This window comes from Thunnus albacares, chromosome 16 (genome assembly GCF_914725855.1).
Source record: "Thunnus albacares chromosome 16, fThuAlb1.1, whole genome shotgun sequence".
Classification (NCBI taxonomy): domain Eukaryota; kingdom Metazoa; phylum Chordata; class Actinopteri; order Scombriformes; family Scombridae; genus Thunnus; species Thunnus albacares.
This window is the reverse complement of record NC_058121.1, coordinates 14,556,956-14,577,755: the sequence shown is the minus strand read 5'-3', so window position 1 is coordinate 14,577,755 and position 20,800 is coordinate 14,556,956. Positions and strand designations below refer to the sequence as shown.

General features: G+C 39.7%; 1 protein-coding gene and 1 long non-coding RNA gene across 2 annotated transcripts; one reads left to right on the top strand and one right to left on the bottom strand.

Moving 5' to 3' along the window:
* The first annotated feature begins 9,262 nt into the window (after positions 1–9,262).
* On the top strand, positions 9,263–20,216 carry LOC122999632 (jun dimerization protein 2-like). Its single transcript, XM_044376706.1, has 5 exons — positions 9,263–9,411; positions 10,504–10,556; positions 17,692–17,909; positions 18,476–18,580; positions 19,097–20,216. Exons 3-5 carry the CDS (start codon positions 17,715–17,717, stop codon positions 19,286–19,288), a joined length of 492 nt encoding a protein of 163 aa, XP_044232641.1. The 5' UTR covers positions 9,263–9,411; positions 10,504–10,556; positions 17,692–17,714; the 3' UTR covers positions 19,289–20,216.
* On the bottom strand, positions 10,574–17,655 carry LOC122999633. Its single transcript, XR_006407791.1, has 2 exons — positions 16,342–17,655; positions 10,574–16,254 (listed from the first exon to the last, which is right to left on the bottom strand). It is a non-coding gene; the product is annotated as an uncharacterized LOC122999633 (long non-coding RNA).
* Positions 20,217–20,800: the final 584 nt, after the last annotated feature.

Genomic DNA, 20,800 nt, shown 5'->3' with positions numbered 1-20,800 from the left:
GCAACATTCACGCAAAAAAACAAAAAACAAAAAAAAAACCTCCATGCAGATGTCAATGTGACTATTTTTGGATTCAGGATTACATAAAGCTCGATCATTGGGGGCTGAATCGTGTTCAAAAACGCGAGTGGGAGCAGCAGAAACGGCAGGTTAATTGTTCATTCACAGCTCGTTCTCCACTATTGTCACGGTCAAGGGAATCCGACACCACAGCGCCACGCTGCGTGCTCGCGTGACGTCAGCACGCGACTGGCACGTTGTTTCACTTCCTTGGCCATATATGGGTAATTGCGGTTGTTTTGTCTCCATGGCGACGGGTGGCTGGACCCGGGAGGACGTTACCGGAAAAAGTCGAAGCAGGAGTGTTGCTGAGCGTAAACAAACGAAACTTTCTCTCCAGTTACGGAGCGGGCATCAAGTGTAGGATGATAATTAGTCTAGTTTGTTTTTTAATAGAGTCAGAGCCTTTCTCGGAATAGCTAACGGGGTGTTATGATGATGATAATAAGAATAATAATAATAAGTTTATTAAGAATAGCACCTTTCACAGAAATGAAAGTGAATGAAAGTGCAGAACAAAAGAAACACACACACACACACACTCACAAAAACAATGACCACAGCAGAATGACATTTCATGGGTGCAATAAAGAGAAGAGAGAACTCCCGCACACTGTCCTTTTACTTGCAATAAACTTATCAATAAAGTTTATGTCCTTTCACTTGCAATAAACTCATCAATAAAGTTTATGTCCTCTCACTGGCAATCAGCCTATAAATAAAGTTTATTGCCAGTTGAAGGACAGTGTGCGGGAGTTTTCTCTTCTCTTGCCAATTAATGGACGTTTCCTCCTACGCACCTGTCTACAAGAAACTTAAGGTGTGCATGAGACTTAACAGATTTAAGGCTGCAATAAAACCATAACGGATGCACTTAATGTAACCACATTCAACATTTTATTAATTTACTGATGCCAGAAAGCCTTTGTTACAGCTGATCTTCCATGTCTCCATGTGTCTGGGCTGTGCAGTGTTTTTTACCATCAGTAGGGGGAGCTACAGTGTGAGCAGTGGCGAGCCCCAAACTGACCACATCCTCATTTTTATTAAACCGCTCCTGTGTGTGATGTCTTTGTGACTGGCTATTTCATATTTTTAGACTGATGATGGATGTGCCTGTCAACTACTCTGATGTCTTCTGACTCACACGCTGTCCACTCCACTTGTTCCATCAAACTCTGTGTGTGTGAGATGCTTCTCACATCCATAACCACAGTTGTAAAATATCACATCTATCAAGAGGTGAATAAATCATCGCAAACATCTAAGGACAAATGAAAAATGCGGTGAAATAAATGCATTTGTTTTTCGTTTAGTTTTCACTTTTTCTTTTGCAAGAATAACAAAAGCAGCTGAAAATAATAATAAACGTTTCAGCTGCATGTGAATTTGTGTGAGGAAAGCAGCACTGGTTGTCTCTTACAGGCTCATAAACATGTGTAATTTGCCCCAATGGGAATAAACCTCTAAATCAATGAATGACTGCATTTATTTTTCAGTTCTACTCTTTTCGTTTGGAAGAATAAGAAAAGCGGCACTCAGCTTTATCCTTTCAAAAGGTAGAAATAGCAAGGGATTAAACAGGAAGTGCTGACTCTTTTCTTTGTTGGGAGCTAATAACTTAACATATGTCACCACTAAAACATTTATACCCCAAATGTTTAATTTGCAAAAGAATTATACAGTAGCTGTTAAATTAATCGTTTTTGTCACTTGCACTCAGCTATAGGTTTAGTATATTTCAGTTTTCAGTACTTAAAACAGTCAATTGATGACAGGACCCGCCATTAAGGCCTTACTTATTTTAATTACTTTTTCTTGGGTTTTACACTCATTTAATGTGTTAAATATCTTCTGAAAGTGTAATTAGGCACTTAGATATGTCCAGCCTTGGGGTACTCTGACCTGAATATGATTTAAATGTAACTTAACTAACCCGCTTAATTCTGCAATGTGATGCTTCTCACCTCCATAACCTGTTGGTAAAATATCACATAGAGTTGCTCACAACCAACCATCAGGCCATAACCTTATTGTATGAGACGAAGGGGGAGAGTTTGTATTTTAAGGTTAGGAGTGAAGCTGTTCACTGCTGTTAGAAAAAGTATTTAGATCCTTCAGTTTTTAGGCTAAGTAACTAGCAATGAAACAATGTAAAGTTACTGCATGCATTCAGATTCTTAGTAAAGTAAAAACATCGGCAAAATTTATTTTAAAGTACACATTATGCAGCATGATCCCTGTTTCTGTTATAAGAATATATATTATATTATTTGATTATTATTACAGATGCATTAATATGTAAGCAGTGTTTTAACATTGTACTGGGCCAACAGGGAGCTTATTCAGAACTTTAACCTCACAGAAACCTTACAGTGTTAAAACTGTGATAATTACATCATATTTTATAAAACTGATTACATTTTTCTGAAAGCGCAATGTTTTACCCATAACTGTCAAATAAATTAAATGGAGTAAATGTTACATTATGATCATCTGAATTGTAGTTATGTAGAAAGCAGCATAAAGTGGAAATACATGTAAAAATAGCCTACAACTACCTCTTTAGTGCAACACTTGAGTAAGTCTACTCCAGCAGAAGTTACTCAAGAGTAAGACTGAGTGTATTTATATAGCAGTGGAATTCAGAAGAAAAAGTAGCAAAACAACAATGTAAAACTACTTCATAGGAAGTAAAAATCCTGCATTCATAATTTCATAAGCAGCAAAATGTAGATTATTTATTACTATCATGTTATTATTATTATTATTGGATTGTTAGCTTATTATTATTGATACATTATTGTCTAGGTTGCATTTAAATATTGTAGCTGGCTGAAGTGGAGCTAATTTTGATTAATTTGTGTAATGTTGTTTTTTTAAAAACTCATCATATGCTAACATGTAAAATTTTATTGTACTCTGCAATGTAATTGTAAGTATAACTGTCAAATAAATGTACTGTAGTGGAGTTAAAGGTGAAACATTTACACACACCCATGCTGCACCTACACAGGTGTTTTTAATTGTCTTGCCTGATTAGACCTCTTCTCAGGAGTGCGTGAGCATGTACAGACAGCTTGATTGTCTCTTGCTCCCCTGTTATACATTCGTTGACAACTTTTACCTTAAAGTTTCATGACCTCACATTACTCCTATCACAACTCTGCCCAACTTCAACCTGAGCAGAGGTTTTAATCAGCCAGAACAACAGAAAACACCCTGATTACACCTTGATTAGTGGATTGTAATAGGCTGTTTTCACAGAAGACATTCTGACTGGTTATGGTAGGAAAAACACAGGTGTTACTAATAACATTAACGACGGCTGTGTACTGTTTGCTGTCTGAGTAAATTATGAGAGTGTGACCGTGACCCAATGTGCATGATACCAGGACACTGAAACCTAAGCAGCTTAGCCATCATTAATTTCTGTTATTTACACCTGTGCTTTTCCTGTTTTGACATGTCAAAATGTCCTCTATGAAAAAAGGTCAATTTGTATATGGAGCTTGTTTTTAATTGATGTGACCTAGAATCAGGTTAGTTATTAATAGTGATATGATAACATATTCCAAAATCTAGACATATCACAGTTTATGTGGTTTGATTACACAACTATAAGCTTGCTAGTTGTTTCCATTTGGTAGTACTTAGCCTCTTTACAGATGCACAGACAGTCTCTGTGGCTTATAAATCTAATTGTTTGTGTGTAGTTATGTATATTTTCATATTGTGATTTATAAGACTTTTAACTGGACCCAACTAGTTAATAAAAAAGAAAACAAAGCAGTAATGTTAAGTAATGTTTCAGGATGAGATTACTCCAAGCAACATCAGCCCCCTGTGGTATGTCTCACATTGCCTGGTTACGGATCTCTATCTTTCTATTATTTGTCGTGCACTCACTATTTCCACCTCTGTTATCTCATCTTGATACACCTCCTGACTACTGCTTTCCTGCTTGCTGTTATATTCCCGGGGAAGTACTATATTTACAAGGATAAATCAATGTCATACGGATTTGGGAGTACTGGGTCACTTGGCATGAGTAACGCTATGAGAGAGCAACCTTGCACCATGTGCTAAAGATGGCGTTGATGTGTACGTGAGCTGAGACAACACTGGTTCCAACTGGAGATGGCGCATTGGGTGTAGGAAGAAACAAAACACGCTGATTTGGTGCTTTACTCACTTGTTTGATCACAACAACCATGCCGTTAAACTTGTATTGGCATGTATAATATTGCAAAGATTTTATAAAGAATGTACTTTATACAGACTTTGATACTTTATATGACACCGTGGATAAACATCGAATGACAAATCATGTCTAATAGCACTATTACAGTTAACACTGGGAGCTTTTACTCAAATGGAAACAGGATCAGCTGACAGCCATGTTGTTGTGAGAGGGAGATGAAGATGAAGAGGGTAAGGGCTTAAATTCAGCGCCAGCGTGAAATTGGTGCTTGATTTGATTTCTGTGAATGGAGTCAGTGGGGTTCTGCTGCAGCATCACAGTTAAATCCATTACAAAGGGCCTGAATATGTCTGTGTATCTCTGTGTTGGATACACAAAGGTATGCTGTCATGTTATGGTCATGAATATGAAAACAAAAGGATATTCTAAACATATAAAATATATTTGTTTCAGTTGAGACACTGATTGTACAGATCAATGGTTCTCAAAGTGGGTTCCGGGGAGCCCCGGGGGTCCTTAGGGAGGTTCCGGGGAGTCCTGAGCAAAAAGGGGAATAATTTATTTTCTCTATAATTCCATCCATAAGTAACACAATGACAGAGTGTTTGACTATTCTGGTCATTGATTTCATACACTTTCTGTAATAAAACATCTAAAAGCAAAAATCCTATCTGATGGGGGTCTGTGGTCTAATTTGTGTCAGTTTAGGGGTCCTTGATGTGAAAAAGTTTGAGAACCACTGGTATTGATCATGCATAGTTACTAGTTTAACATGTTGGTGTGTATGCATGCATAAATGCCAGCTTCTGCACGGATCTAATCTGCACCTCATAACTGAAGATTTTGACGTTTCAATTCAAAATTTCCGTTCACCCTTGTTAAAAAATGGGAAATATCACTCTGTGGTAATACAATATTTCCAAATTCGACTCCCAAAATGGCAAAATGCAGGACATCTGCCGTACAGTTTTAAATAACCTGACTGAAAATGTGTGTCTTTTACGCATTACTAGACATATATTGACGTGATCTACAACTGTCTGAGATTATTTTGAAGGACGAAAACAGGAAGGAAGGAAGGATTCAATGTACTAGTGGTAAAAATAAAGTTTGTCTATCGTGTCTGGAGTGTGGTGGATGATGAGTCAGGATAGTGTCTGGAGATGTCTGGCTGTCAGGGTATTTCCCAGTGATGTGATGTTGGATAATATAACGACACCTTTGATAATATAACCCACTACTTTTAATCACATGCAGATAAGGTTGAGTCTTTGAAGGATATAGGAAAATATAAGTGGCTTATTTATGTCTTAACCGGTCACCAGAAATGCACCATGCAAAGAAGTTCATGTTTTGGAATTAAACATTATTAAGAATGTTTCTCTAAAAAAAAAAAGCGAATAAAGAGACAGAAAACATTGTGCTTGCCTGACTACTGACGCCCACACAGCAAGAACTCTGCATGAGTTTGGCAAAGCTGCAAAACCACAAACTGCACTCGCTCTCCATTCATCATTTGGGCAGCTGCTGGAAAGTGCACCCAAGATTATTTTTAAATGCAAAGACTTACTGGAAGATTTGAATAGAACGAGATAAAGATCTTGATACGTATGATGAGTTATGATTTTGAACTTTCTACCTGGTCAAAGGACCTACAAGTTGTAAACATTGTCAGTGTGAAACATAAGTTGTCTCTGTAAGGCAATTTTTTTTAAAAAAACAACAATTTTTGTTAACTTTTTGTTGAACAAATTAACATGCTCTGCATTCCTGGTCTGCATATCCAGACTAGTGTTTTTCCCGACAGTGTCACTATCATGGCTTATGATTCTTGGCAGGGACAATTCCCCTCTTAAAGGCTTAAAATGCCCAATGAGCCTGCACCATGTGTGTTCATGTACTGAGTGACATCTCTGGCTGCGTTCCTGCAGAGGAATTCAGCTGAAAGTTCACATCTGTGACAGGAGAATCTCCGTCGCGTCTTGACTACTGTACAGACATCCAGGACCCTCCTGTTTTATGAAATCTGTGGTTTTTTTGGTTTAGTTCTGCTTTAACCCCAAATGCACCCCCCCTCCCTCTCCTCCTCCTAAAATTTGTCATCTATGTTAAGAGCGAAAGAGCGACAGTGACGCATAGTCGCCCCCGACCTCCCCTCAGATGCGAGACATAAATCACAGCAGAACCAAATTAGAATCTAAAAAAAGGAACAGAGTGGGGTATTTTGGTGAGCCTCTAATAACTCAGCTGCTTGTTCTAGGTGGAACAGTTGAGATGGCATCGTGTGGAACCCGACTGAGACCCACATAATGATTTAAAAATGTATTTAATATATTGAAAAGGTGCACAGGATGAGTTGTTCTTGATTAAAATATTAAAACTGCATATTTAATATCTAACATTTATATCATCAGGGAATCAAACGATGCATTCTAGTTATGCACAACTAATGATTTTGGGGAAGGAAAAAAAAGAGTAAGGAGTCAGCAAAAATGGATGCTTTCAGTCTTTTAAGACTATAACTATCCCAATATACTCCAGTGGTATGCAGTTACAACTGCCCACACTAGAGGGAAGCAGCAGGAAGAGGCATTCAGATTAAGTTCCTTTTTTTTCTGGAACTTTCTGGAACCTCCATCAGAAATACTTAGTTGTCATTTTATGGATGTATCATGTTTCCTAAAACAATATTGGATTATGAATTAAATATCATATTAATGAAGGAGAATTTAAAGAAAATAAAACCGGTATTCACAGCAGCTAAAGCTACACGTGCAAATACCCTGCAAGATTTACGGCATTGCTCAGGCATCACATCACTGTCTGTGAATTTCTGTGAGGAAAACGATACCGGTTGTCTCTTACAGGCTCATAAACATGTGTAATTTGCCCCAGTGGGAATAAATCTCTAAATCAATGAATGAATGCATGGATTTTTTAGTTCTACACTTTCTGTTTTGCAAGAATAACAAAAGCAGCACTCTGTTTTACCTGTTGAAAGGTAGAAATAGCAATGATTTGCAATAGAATTATACAGTCAATTAGTTGTTTTTGTCACTTGCACTTAGCTATAGGTTTAGTTTTTTTCAGTTTTCAGTATTTAAAACAGTCAGTTGATGACAGGACCCACCATTAGGGCCTTACTTATTTTAATTAGTTTTCTTGGGTTTTTACAGTTATTGAATGTGTTAAATATGATTTAGATATGATAAAAACAATGAATAATAGCATGTGCTGCAGAGTGCATTGACCCAGTGTGATGAGATATATCATCCATAAGTCCAAATAACTCTAACTCAATAGATCAATAACTCAAAAATAACAATAACTCCAAATATTCATATAATTGCTTGCACCTGCATACATGCACGCATGCAGGGATATTTTATATATTACATTTTTCTTGCATGGAACCATCTGTCAGGCTGGGCTTTGACCACCCTCACAATACTACATACTCATTTTGTTACAAAGTTCCTGTCTGTCAATAATCTAACTAATCTATTAATTAGGGTTGCAAGTAATGATTATTTTCATTATCGATTAATCTGTTTATTATTTTCTTCATTAATCAATTAGTTGTTTGGTGTAAAAGATGATAGAAAATGTTGATCATTGCTCCCAAAACCCAAGTTGCAACCTAAAAAATCTTGTTTTGTCTTGACCAACAGTCCACGACCCAAAGATATTCAGTTTTCTATCATAGAGGACCAAAGAAACCAGAAAATGTTCACATTTAAGAAACTGGAATGAGAGAATTAGGGATTTTTTTCTTTAAAAAATGACTCAAACTGATTGATTGATAATCAAATAGTTGCCAATTAATTTTCTGTTGATCAGTTGACTAATCGTCTCAGCTCTACTGAAGGTTTTTTATCTCTGTAGTCTTTCTGATTATCTGATATACTACGGCGTGATAATGAGGTCACTGATGTAATCAGTGTTATCATTTTTCTTGTAGTCGTTGTCAGATATGTGTGTCAGTTGAATGTTTTGTCAAGTGTATTGAGAAGGGAGGCGATTACTTTAGAGGAAGAAAAAATATAATTTTTCTCTCTTTGCAGAGTTGCTCTTTACTGTAGGCCTATGTATTCAATCCTTAATTAAGATGTATTGCAGAGTAAATGACATTACATTACACCGGACTGATAGGCTTTAATCACCATGACCGTCTATCAGATCATAAAACACCTGCAACTGAGACGAGAGTATGTGTGTTTACAACCATAACTTTGTTCATTGAGTCGTCTATAGCAGTGATTCCCAACCTTTGTGGCCTGAGACCCCTTAAAATAAAGCAAAGTCTACCTGGGACCCCTCGTCACATGTTGCATTGTCTACGAGATCATCGGTTAATCGTTTTGTCCATAAATGTCAGAAAATAGTGAAAAATATCTGTTGAAGTCCCCACAGTCAAAGGTCACATCTTTAAATGTCTGGTTTTGTCTGACAAACAGTCCAAAACATAAAGATATTCAGTTTATCATAATGTTCGACAAAGAAAAGCAACAAATCGTCACATTTGAGACGCTGACACTAGCTTATTGTTCACATTTTTGCTTAAAAAAATGACTAAAACGATTATTCACTTAGTTGCTGATCAATCTTTCGATTGAGTAATAGATTAGTCAACTAACCTTGCAGCTCTAGAGCTCGTTTTATTTGAATAACATACAGAAATCCACAAGAATTAAAGCAAAAGATTCGAAGAAAGCTGGAGGAAAAATCACAACTTTGTGTCCAAAACATGTTTGTTTTTCCTGTATCGTATCTTATCCTATCATCTCGTCACCTCTCGTGGGGGTCCCCCTCCCGTCCCCGACCTGTAGTTTGGAAACCACTTCCAAACCACTGTCCCTCAGATGAAACTTTCCTCTCTCTGCTCTGTGTATGTTTTTTTGGTTGCTAGGGGTGGAGCAAACAAACCTGTGTGTGTATGTGTGTGTGTGTGTGACTTCAGCACCTCCTCTTACATTATTTTCATCCATGCTTACGTCTGGCACAGCAGTTCCGCATTCCTCCGCTCTCTCAGACCTGATCAGTACTTAAACGGGCTGATGCAACGACTTCACATAGTCCCCAAACCTACATCCGACTCATCGCCCGCACCGTCACATTGTTATCTGCGGATTTTGGACGCACAACAGGTTAGTGTCTGAACCGTTGTCGACTTATATGCTGCTATTGTTTCCTGCTGTCTTCATTTTTTTTTGGCACACTCTGGACATATTTGCATCATTTTTCTTGCACTTTTCCCACCACGTTGTAGAAGCAAAACACACTGAATTTTCTTTGTTGTATTATATATGTTTTTAAGCGGCATTTTATGTTTGTTTTTGTTACTATATGCGGATTCATGCTGTTAAAAAGTCAGCGGGTTAATTAGTTTTAAAGTTTTCCGTGCTCCTCACCGCACAATCAGTTAACTTAGCCGCTGCCACAACCGTTAAGTACGTTGTTGTAGCAACTGTCGCTTTATACAGATCGTTATTTACAGACTCGTTAAGCTAAATTACAGCTTGTGTCCGACTGAAGGTATTTTCATCTCGGGATTCTTCCTTTCAGTGTTGCTAAACAGGAGAAGTGTCGGTTAGCCCGCTAGTGGAGACAGTTATGTAACGCTATACACGCCACACATTGTGGGTTTCACAGTAAGTGCTAGCTAAGCTAACTTGGTCTGCTGCACCCGAACTACACGGTTAAAAGAAACGTGAAGTGAGCTTCAGCTTTGTTGTACAGTCATGCCATCTGTCTAGACTGCTGTATTCATCAGAGTCCGCTAGTTTATTTATTTAGATAACGTTAGATTGATAGCAGCTATCATAAATCGCAAAAAGCACTCAATGAGGTTTGTGTGAATTAACAAATATCTGTGTATATATACAAAAGGTGCTATACTAAATACAAATACAAAACTTTAAGGCATGATATTGCTATTAATGTGCATATTAAATGTAAAAATGTGCATTGCAAGTTAAATAAATCTACATTATTATTACATTAGTCCAACTCCTCACTGAAAGTGAAACACATGCCACTAGTTACATAATACTTGCAATACCAAATTTGCAGATTAGATAAAGGGGGTTTCCTCTAAAACACACACAAAAGGACAACTGATGATTGACTTGAACTATTAACCAATTACAACATTATGCCACATGTTGGTGGTTTCTGCTCTTATAACAATACTAACACTTCTGCTACTAATGCCAGTAAATCTTTCTACTTTTCTGCAGCGTCCAAACACAGTTGCATCATTGACAGAAGACGACTGACAGGTTTCCTCTGAGTAAGTATCATTTTAAAAAAGAGTTTTTAGATTTAATAAATCAGGAATGGATTGTGTGTAGCCTATCACCTTCTGCTACATTTAAATAGATAAATCAATAAATAAAAACATCTTGGCATAGCTATTTGACCTTAAAACAAATGTGATGCAAATGAAGTGTGAAGTTTACTTGGCAGCAGGTGAGTACAGCCAAGGACTCAAATTGGCTTGTATTTGGAGTCTTTGCTTTGGCCCATCATAGTGCACACATGCGCTGTATGTTCACCTGCACTGGATAAGAGAACTATTTATGTGTGTGCAGGCCGCACAAGGGGGATTTGCATACTACCTGATAAACAGACTCCCAATATTTAATGCTTCCTGGTCACCACAGCAATGCTTTGTTTTCTCTGCAGTGTTCTGATGAGCCAGTAAAGATTATCTTCATCTTGGTGTCTTTACTGTGTAACAGTAACTCTATCTAGGCCAGGGGTAGCTTCAGTTATCTGCCCTGGTTGGCCTGAAGGTTAAAGGCCGATCATGGAATTGGAAATATGATGGATAGGGGTAGGTGTGTGTGACTTGCAAGTTCAGAGGTTCAGTGTTTTCCTATATAGCGAGTGTGCCGCTTGCTCGTACAACTGCATGCCATGCAGGGGAAACATATCTGTGTGCTCTTGATGTATGTGTTTCCTTTGTGTCTGTATTTGTGTTTTGCGTGTGTCTAAGTGAACAAGTGTGTGTTGCAGAGGGTTTAAATGCCCCAGCGCCTGCCCGGGCACATCCGTAGGATGGTTTCCGCATAAATGGAACGCTGCAGTGGATTAATGGGGAAGGGCTGACGAGCCGACAAGCAGCGCAGGGCCGACAGGGCTGAGAGGCTGGACGTGGGCGCACAGGGTTTATTTTAAGTAGAAATGCCTTCCAGTGCGTCTCTGGAGAGCAGGAATTGCCAAGCTGCACCTCAGCGTGCTGAATAGACAGCAGACGCATTGCAGGCGAGCGAGCCAACTATGCAACAGCTAGACTCAATGATACTAATACTAATGCTGGGGGAGCAGCTATTCACTGCTGTGGGTATCACATTATCAGTATCACATTGTAGTCCCCATAAGCCTTTCCACATGGTTTGTAAAAACAGTGTGTCAAGACAGCCTAGACGTACACTGTGGAGGAAAACACCCACATGTCCAAAAGTGTAACTGAGAGAAGAGACATTAAAGCCAGTGTTTTTTTTTTGTTTTTTTAAGAGCACAGCAAAAGCTTTTTATTAAAGGTCTTTTCAAAGTTATACTTTCCAGATTTCCTGAATTTCTTTAGGAATTAAAGCCAGTTTTCCACAAAAAGCAGTCTTTTCACCAAATGTCAACCTAAACATTGACCATTAACTCACAGTCTTTTAGAGCAACTAAAGGATTGAACACATTGTACAGTGCAGACATGGGGGGTTGTTTAACCAGAGCAAGCGCCTGCTTGACGTGGGGCAGATGAGGAAATATCAGAGGACAAAGTATGAAACAGCATTAAAGTGACAACCACATGTTACATAATCATGGTGATTGCTTCAACAGGCTGCATTAAATCTAATTTTCTGGACTTGTTTGCCAATATCTTATTGTCAGGGATTGCACATAACTCTGGAGCCCTGGATTTGTCATAGACGTGAACTCCATACATTTGAAATGGATTTTGTCTGCACCTCGTATTTTGCTTCATTTAATCCATGTCTGAGCCAAGCCAAAGCTGTGCCATGCAAAGTCTTAATCCTGACTTACAACGTGGAGGAAAATAGTAACATTATAATAATTCAACCAGGACCACCCAGATGCAGAATATAGATGTGTGACTGTTTGAATGGCATGAAGGCCAAGCAGGAATCCAGCCAACGATCACATAGTAATGTTTGAGTGAAGGCAGCCACAGTTCTCATGCTTTGTGCATATCTGCAGGTGCTTTGTGTTTGGCTTTGTATAAAAAAAAAAGTTCATTCTTAGGCTGAAGTCTACAATAAATGCAATAGTTGAACTTCTCTTCTGCTGCCTTGTGTAATTTTCATTGTGAACAAAAGATAACCTCTGGATGCACTGTACTCCAGCCAGCTCACTGCTGAGACATCCAGACTGTAATTGTGAGGGGGGGAAAATTAAGCTTGCTTATTACTGCTGCAGCTGAGGGTCTCATCATTGACAATCTTGCATGATTACTTTGAATTGCTTTTGGGAAGGTTTGGTTATCTTCATAAGAGGAATTTTAAAGGTTCCTTCTATCTGTCACAGCTGTTTAGCCCGTAGGAACGGCCAAACGAGAAATGAAAGCTGAAATGAAAAGGGATCCTATTTTCTGTTGTCATAAACACTTCCACTCCCCCGCACACGATCACCACCTCGAGTTTAATGACCAGAAATGACCGCAGCATGATCAGAACAACAGCCATTATTGTTATTATTATTATTACGGTGTCTTGTCTTGTCCCTCCAATGAAAATATAATGAAGGGTTGGAGGAATGTTGATATTGTATATTTGGACTGTCCTGTCCTCGAGGACAGATGGTGCCAAATTCCCTGGTTTCCTCAGAGGATTGCGAAAGGCTGTAACTCAACACATAGCCTGACTGAGTGCAGACGGTAATGATGATCGCTGAGACCTTGGCCAGAGATTGAGAGAGCGTGCCTTGGCCGGAGCCTCTGTACTCATTGTTCGTTCTGTGCGCTCGCGTGGAGTTAGAGCCATTGAAGCTGTTTTGCGAGATGCTGGTGTGTGGGCCGCGCGACGCCTTATTAGTCCAAAATTAGACTTAAAGTACCCTGACAAAAAAAAGTGGTCAAACAGCATCTTGAAACGTGTACGTGTCTTAACCGTAATGCCGCAATCTGGTGATTTAAACCAGTAATCTGGCAGCACAACAATGCAGCTTTGTCTCAGGCAAGATAAATTAGCCAGAAAATAATGACTCCTGCTTCAGTCACCAAAACGACTGTGCTGGTAGAGTTTAACCTCCTTTTTTAAAAAAGCAATAGTATATGAAGGTAATGAGTGGCCTTTGAAACTCCCCTTTATCCCTCCCACTCACCCCCACCACCTTTCTCCTTCACCATCTCTATAGGGGATGAGGATAATAAGGCCTCCAGTCGTGCTGCTGGCTATTGGTAAGGGGCTGAATTCCTCAGCACTGCTAATTGCTCTCAGGAATGACTCAGGAAATGGACACATTTGGCTGAGCTGAAGACAGAGTACATACATATAGACATACATACATACATGGCACGCTGCCTGCACATTCACTTACAGGAACCCTCACATGCACACTTTGACACACACTCTTCACACACACCTTCAGCTATCCACGGCTCACATGCAGCCAGATTGGTTTTGGGCTGAAGCCAGAACTGGCCTTATATTTCATAACTAATACATGACATTTCCGCTCCCCGCCCTTGGCTTCAGCTCGTCTCCTCTCAGTTAGCCCTGAGAGGCAGCAGTGCCCACACTGCTGCAGGGCTGTGTAGGTGTCTTTGTTTGAGGCCGGTGTGGTCCTAAAAGCTGTGGCACTGGCTTTTCTGCTCGACTGCAAAAGCACAGTAACGGCGTTGCATCATCAAACACTGGCCACTAATCCTTGGCTGCAGGCTGCTGCTGACAGAAAAAAAAAAAAGAGAGAAAAATACCCGTCTTTTGAAAAATGTAAAATCACTTTGACTCATGCTTTTGGGTATAATTGTGCACTGCGAGACATGCATCCGCAAAGTTTCCCTGTGTTGTACAGATGAGACTTCTTTAGGGTTTCATGTCTCGAGGCTTGAATGGGTGTTGAATTTTGCGAGGGGGATTTTCAGACACTTGTGTGGCAGGTTGAAAGAGACGGAACAGATTAAACATAAAAAAAACCTTTCTACTCAACTTAAAAGTCACATTTAACTAAAAAGCCAGGAACTTCAGGAGTCTGTTATGTGTTGTACTTTACAGCCGTACTATAAATTTTTTGGTATGGCGTATAACTCACTTTTATGTCTCATAATTGAGAGGTGTCTCGCTTCACACGTCATTTCACCTTTGTTTTGGAGCCCGCTGGCAAAACCCCTGTGGGTTTTTTTTAATTTGAGTGATCTGATGTCATGCAGACAAATATGAGGTTTATGTATGATTATATACTGAAAGTGTATGTCTGTGTGTGTGGGGCAAGGGGTGGCCTCAACTGCATGTTTCAACAAGCCATAGCAAGGAATGGGGGCTTTCCTCGCAATATGTCTGACTGAGCACACATACCGTACAGTGGGTTGCATTACAACGTGCTGCACGAGAGCCAGTCCAATAGACATAAAATAAGATTAGACCTGAATTGAATTATATTTTCAGTGTCAGTTTCCATTGAAAAATCATGTTTGCCCAGGTCGGAGCCTGATCCATCCGAGTCTGTAAACCCCGTCCTGAGTGTCTGGCCAACTTGGATGCTGGACTCCATTTTTTTGGCTCTGAAAGCGATTTGCTCAGTCATTCCTAATGGGCTCTTCAGTTCCTGTGGCTGTTCTCTCAGCACAGGGGTTTACTTCGGATTGCATCTCTTGAGTTCCAGCCCAGTTATTGGTCAGCAACGAGCAATGTAAGAATAAGAAAAAACAAAAAAAAACATGGTATACTCTCGAATCACGTGTCGGGGCCATCTGCTCATGTTTGCTCGACTTGTTAAAGAGTTAAAGTTACAGACGTGCACTTCAGAAAAGATCTAAAATGTAGACGTAGCATTTTAGGCTGCGCTGTCCAAAAATCTCAAATATGTTCATTGTTTTTGCAAGTTCACTGAGGTCTCTATCAAACACTTTATAGTAAAAGTTATTAAGTCCCTTCAGCCCAGTGATTCATACCATTGTCTGGCTATTTTTTAACAGCCCTCTCTCTCTCTCTCACTCAACCCTGGATTAGCTGCCATATGGTTTGCCTTGTTCTTACACAGCGTCTCTGCAGAATGAGAAGGCCTTGGCACCTTCCATTCCTACTCCTCTCCCGGGAGTTTCACAGAGAGGGAATTTTGTCTGCGAGAGATTTTTACCAGGGCTGTCTTGTTCTTTTCCTCTCCAGCAAAAACAACAGGCTGCTGCCAAGTGCAGTGTAAATGGGAGTATACATACAGTGGGAGAGGGAGAGAGAGAGAGAGAGAGGGAGGGGGAAGCAGAAAAAAAAAAAAGGAAAGCGAGGGAGGGGGCAGCAAGGAATTAAATAATAAAATGCCTCATTGGACACTGGCTCCACACACTGACTTGTCCTTGGAGCGAATAAATCATGCAGACTGAAGGTGGTGAACAGGTCAAAAGTAGTATGAACAGAAAGGTTTTAAAGCACAGATGCATCATATCTTCCGCTGAACTTTAACATCTTAGAATAAGTTTTAGGTAGTTAATACAGGAAATTTAGATGTTACATGCAGATGAAGATCGATGAAACGAGTTGTGAGTCAAACAAATACTTTTTTAAGAAATTTGGGACAGGTATATCTCCAAGCTTGCGTCACTTATCAGAGAAACAACATTTCAGAATTGATTTCCTCTTTTTAAAAGTGAACCGATTTGGTTTCTGCCATGCTCAACAGTAAACTCCAGCCCAACTGTAAAAACACTTAAAGACCAGCCCATAAGCAGGGTGGAGTACATTAGAATAGAGTTACATAACCCTGCTTTTTTCATTACCTCCTCTATGGCTTTTGTAATAGAACAAGTCTTTCAGCCCCTGCAAAAAAAAAAAAAAAAAAAGTAGCAAAGAAGTAAAAACTTGGTATAACTTACAATACAGTCAGCTTGTCAGCTAGTTACCCACCAGCAAAGTCAGCTGTTTTTCGCAGCACCTCACAATACACGTCTTTGTTGGTTCCATATGAGAGGGGCTTTGTTCGGTTTGCGCCCAACCTGTGGAGGTTCAGCTCTGGCCGAGAGCTTGTGTAGAAGTCACACTGATATATCATCAATCTTTTTTTAAAACTCGCTTTGGGTTTGGCCTGTAATATGAGCTGCCATCTTGTCAGCATGCTAAAGGTTATTGAAGTATCATTTGTTCAGTTGTATCAGTGGTGCAGTGTGCGGGGGGGGGGTTGTTGAAAAATAATTTGATCCATTTTGTTTCTATTCATTGAAATATGTCATCAGCAGAAAGTTGTGCACATTTACTTGCTGGATTTAGCATTTTGAGAAAAAAAAAAAAAAAAATTCTTTCACATAAATACCCGACAGTTTGAGTGAAACAATTTCTTTTTAGACTTTTCTAAAAGTTCCTGTGCCTCTCCTCAGAGATTGCAGGGATGGGCTGGGTAGAGTCGGCTCATATTACTCTGTTCCCATCTGTAACATTTGTTTTTTATTTGGCCATCAGAAGTTTTCCAACTCTTGGTCTTACAGTAATTAGAGAGACGTCTTAATTCTCCAGCCACTTCCTTTAGGCCTGCACAAGTTCTCCTTTTTCTCCTCTCTGTCCCTCATTCCTTCGTGATTACATTAAAAAAGTGCTGCGGTCAAACCCTCTAAACTACCCAAAATTGTTGAAAGAGGGTGGCGGTGGAATGTGTGTGTGTGCGTGTGTGTGTTACCCGCTCTGTTTTGACACAAATGCTTTTGATATCCTCCGAATCCTCATTACGAAAAACCAAATGAACATTCAAGATGAAAAACCACTCTGTAAATGATCGGAAGCATGAATGTAGAAGATAGTCCTCGGGTTTATGTGATCGTGGCTTCCCTTTGCGTGTGAAGCTACAGAGATGAGTATGTAGCTGCTGACAGCGTGAAGTTTGTTTTTTCACTGGCTGCTGACTAAGAAGATAACACAGCTGTCAAAGCTGTCAACGTTCGAATGCATTCTTGGAAACAGCAACCTGTATTTAGAAAGATGTTTTAACGACAAGGACAAAAGACATTAAATTCATCTTTTTTGTGGATTGAATGCCAACACTGTAAGATCAATAGAGATGCACTCAGATGAGTAGTCAGATGGCTGGAACATGATAATGGATGAAGGATACAAATGCATGACTCATATTATGACTTGGTAGTAGAAGAATGAGAAATGAATATACAGTATACAACCCACCCTCCCCCCCCCCAAAATGACAAAATATATAAAACGATGAAGTTAAACAAATCTCTCCTCTCTCTCCCTTCTTCTCTGTCCCCACAGCGGCGGTGGTGGCCGTGTCGGACATGATGCCGGGACAAATACCTGACCCTTCGCTGGCGGCGGGCTCCCTGCCCAGCCTGGGCCCGCTGGCGGGCATCTCGGCCACCACGCTCACTGATCAGCTGAAGCTGACGGACTTCCGTCAGCTGGGCACCATGCTCTCCCCGCTGCATTTCCTGGGGAGGCTGGGGAAGAGGCCGCTGGCCATCAAGACAGAGGTGAGGAGGAGGAAGAGGAGAGAAGAGGAAATAGTGCAGAAGTAGGGTGTATGACAGAGGAGAGGAGGAACAAGAAGAAGGTTATCAGAGCCCTCTACCAGTCTGCAGCTACCATCTGTCTGTACGCCATTGTGGTGCCAGTTGCGTAGAAACAAACACCTGCTTAAAAATGTTTAAATGTCCTGAGAGCAGGTCTGAAAAATCGACCTGATCAGAAAAGAATAAAATGTTGTGGGTGCAGCGCTCTGAACTCATTATGAGACCTTGTAGTTTTAACTTAAACTAATTAAAAAGTACAAGTATACAATATATATGTATATAGGGGTGTGATATTAAAACTGAGTGAGCATACAAGACATCACATTACATATTGATTTCTAATTATAAATTTAGCCCCCTCTAGTGCTCGATACAAGAATTACTTTAAAGTTGCACAAGGTGATCACTACTTTTTGTTTTTAGGTTTATGTAATTCAGAAAGTTATTATCTGATTCTTTTTTATACAATACAATAATATAAAACCTGTTTCTTATATTAACAATACTATATAATATTGTGTTTACAGATGGACGAAGATGAAGAAAGGAGGAAACGAAGAAGAGAGAAAAACAAGGTAGCAGCAGCACGATGCCGAAACAAAAAGAAGGAACGGACTGACTTCCTTCAAAGGGTGGGTTCATGACACAGCATACTGACCAGCAGAAGCAGAGCAACAAAGGGCAGTAGCCAAGAATAGCCTGACTTCTTAGTTAACCTGAACAACTAATTCACATTGAAGCCATTAAACTCAACTCAGAGCTAACACGATCAGGTTAATTCAATCCTGGTTTAAAGTATCTGAATTACTACACATGCATGACTTAATGACACAGATCAGAGATGTAAAGTGCAGATTGCACAGCTGCAATGCATTTATAACTTAACACATTGTATGAAAAGTTAAAATAAAGTAAGGAATACAACAAAAACCACTGTCAAAAATATTACAATACTGAATAGCAGTGTGTGGTGGATCAGGAGTGTGCAGAAGAACATCAACATACTGTTCTTCTCATTTCATGTTTCTGTTATTGGTCTCAGATCATTTTTAGAGGTGGTAAAAACTAACTCACAGGTATAAATTACTACTTTGAAGTACTCTGAACAAGCGCCCCGCAGTACCTTAAAATTCAACCTATTTGTCCAGGAATCGGAGCGTCTGGAGATGGTGAACTCAGAGTTGAAGGCGCAGATCGAGGAGCTCCGTATGGAGAGGCAGCAGCTAATGGTGATGCTCAATCTTCACCGGCCCACCTGCATTGTGAGGACCGACAGCGTCAAAACACCCGAGAGCGAGGCCAACCCCCTTCTGGAGCAGCTGTCCGCTGAAACCAAGTGAAACCAGGAAACAAGGGACGCGGAGTCCCTGAAGCCCAAACTAGCACCATCGTGGCAGCCATTTAAAATGAAAACATTACTGGCAATACATTTCTAAGTAAGCACTTGAGCTCCAAGCTGGAGACTTTTGGAGACTCTGCCCAAAGACCTGCGGTTGTAGGGCTTCCTCAGTACTGCTACATGAGCTGGCTCTGTCCATTGGAAGACTGGAAATACCCAGTTTCATCTCTGCATTAAGTGTTGTTGTTGACACCCACTGTGCCTAGTTGTTACTTCAACCATCTCTACATAAAGGGACCAATGGCAACAGTAGAGTACGACTGGAAACAACGCTGAGGAAACACACTAATATCAATATGGTGCTCTGTTACAAAAGCCCTGAGTAGACTGTGTGGCATTGTTTCAATGCAGAGGCCCCACAAAGGCTTAGTGTTCTGCAGTTTTCCTTTGTATGCTAGCTGAAATATACAGGTGTAGAGTTTTTAGGATACAATACTCAGTACAAGTACACCAGACGGAGTAGAGGTTTTTTTTTGTTTGTTTTTTGTAATAATGATGATTTCTATACCCTGCCTCGACGATGGCAGTTACCGGTTGATCCGATTTGTGGTGACGCTGGCGTCATGAAAAGCACATATACACAAAATGTTTACACCCTTGTTTTTTGGACTTGTTGTCTGTCCATTATTGTACTTGTTTTATACTGCTTTGTATACATAAACATATATGAAATGCTTGTTAATCACTTGATGTGATTTGTCTTTTCAATCTTTACGGTCTGTCTCTTATCATGTTGCGCTGTTAAACAGCTGTGAAAACAAGCAGATTTCTTTTCAGCTGAGCAGTATTTCAATGTCTGTTCTGGACCTGTATCTGCTATGTATGACTCTGTTACCCTGAATAGATTAAAATTTATTTTCTAACTACAAGTAAGAACAAGTCTTGTTTTGGTTTGTTTTTTTTATCTCCATCAGACATGTAATATTTCACGCCTGTCTGGGTTTTCGCCATTGAAATTAATCTTGTCTTTGTTCCTCCTAGTCATGACACCAGAAGTATCAAGTGACAAAAAGTTGTGCAATCATGTTTTCTTCAGCTGAGGCAAAGAGCCAAAATCAGAGCTTTGCTTTCATTTGCAAAACTCAAAAAGGTAATTCATGCTTCTATTTCCTCTAGGCTTGATGGTATCGGGTCCCTTTTGTTCAAAGCTCAGCATGAGAAATATCTGCCATCTGCAGGGAGAACAGAAACTTGCTGACTGGGTTTTAACAAACTATGAAGAATTGAGACCATATTTTTCTTCAGAGCTTTATATGGTCAGCCTTCTTCCTCCATCTTTGAGTGTTCTCCCATAAATCCCTCCTCAAAATTCATCTTTATCTCAATGTCTTTCCCTAATTGTTTTTTTTAACTTTCTTTTACACCCTTACATTAAAGTGTTTATATAATAATTATTGTCAAGTAACAAACTGTTGCTGAAGGATTATTAACAGAGCCTCACTTTCGCTACAAT

Excerpts from the sequence above, each read along its gene's own strand:
- LOC122999632 (XM_044376706.1), top strand. The coding sequence starts at position 17,715 with ATGATGCCGGGACAAATACCTGACCCTTCGCTGGCGGCGGGCTCCCTG. Across the intron at positions 17,910-18,475 it reads CGCTGGCCATCAAGACAGAG|ATGGACGAAGATGAAGAAAG; the intron begins GTGAGGAGGAGG and ends TTGTGTTTACAG. Across the intron at positions 18,581-19,096 it reads GGACTGACTTCCTTCAAAGG|GAATCGGAGCGTCTGGAGAT; the intron begins GTGGGTTCATGA and ends CTATTTGTCCAG.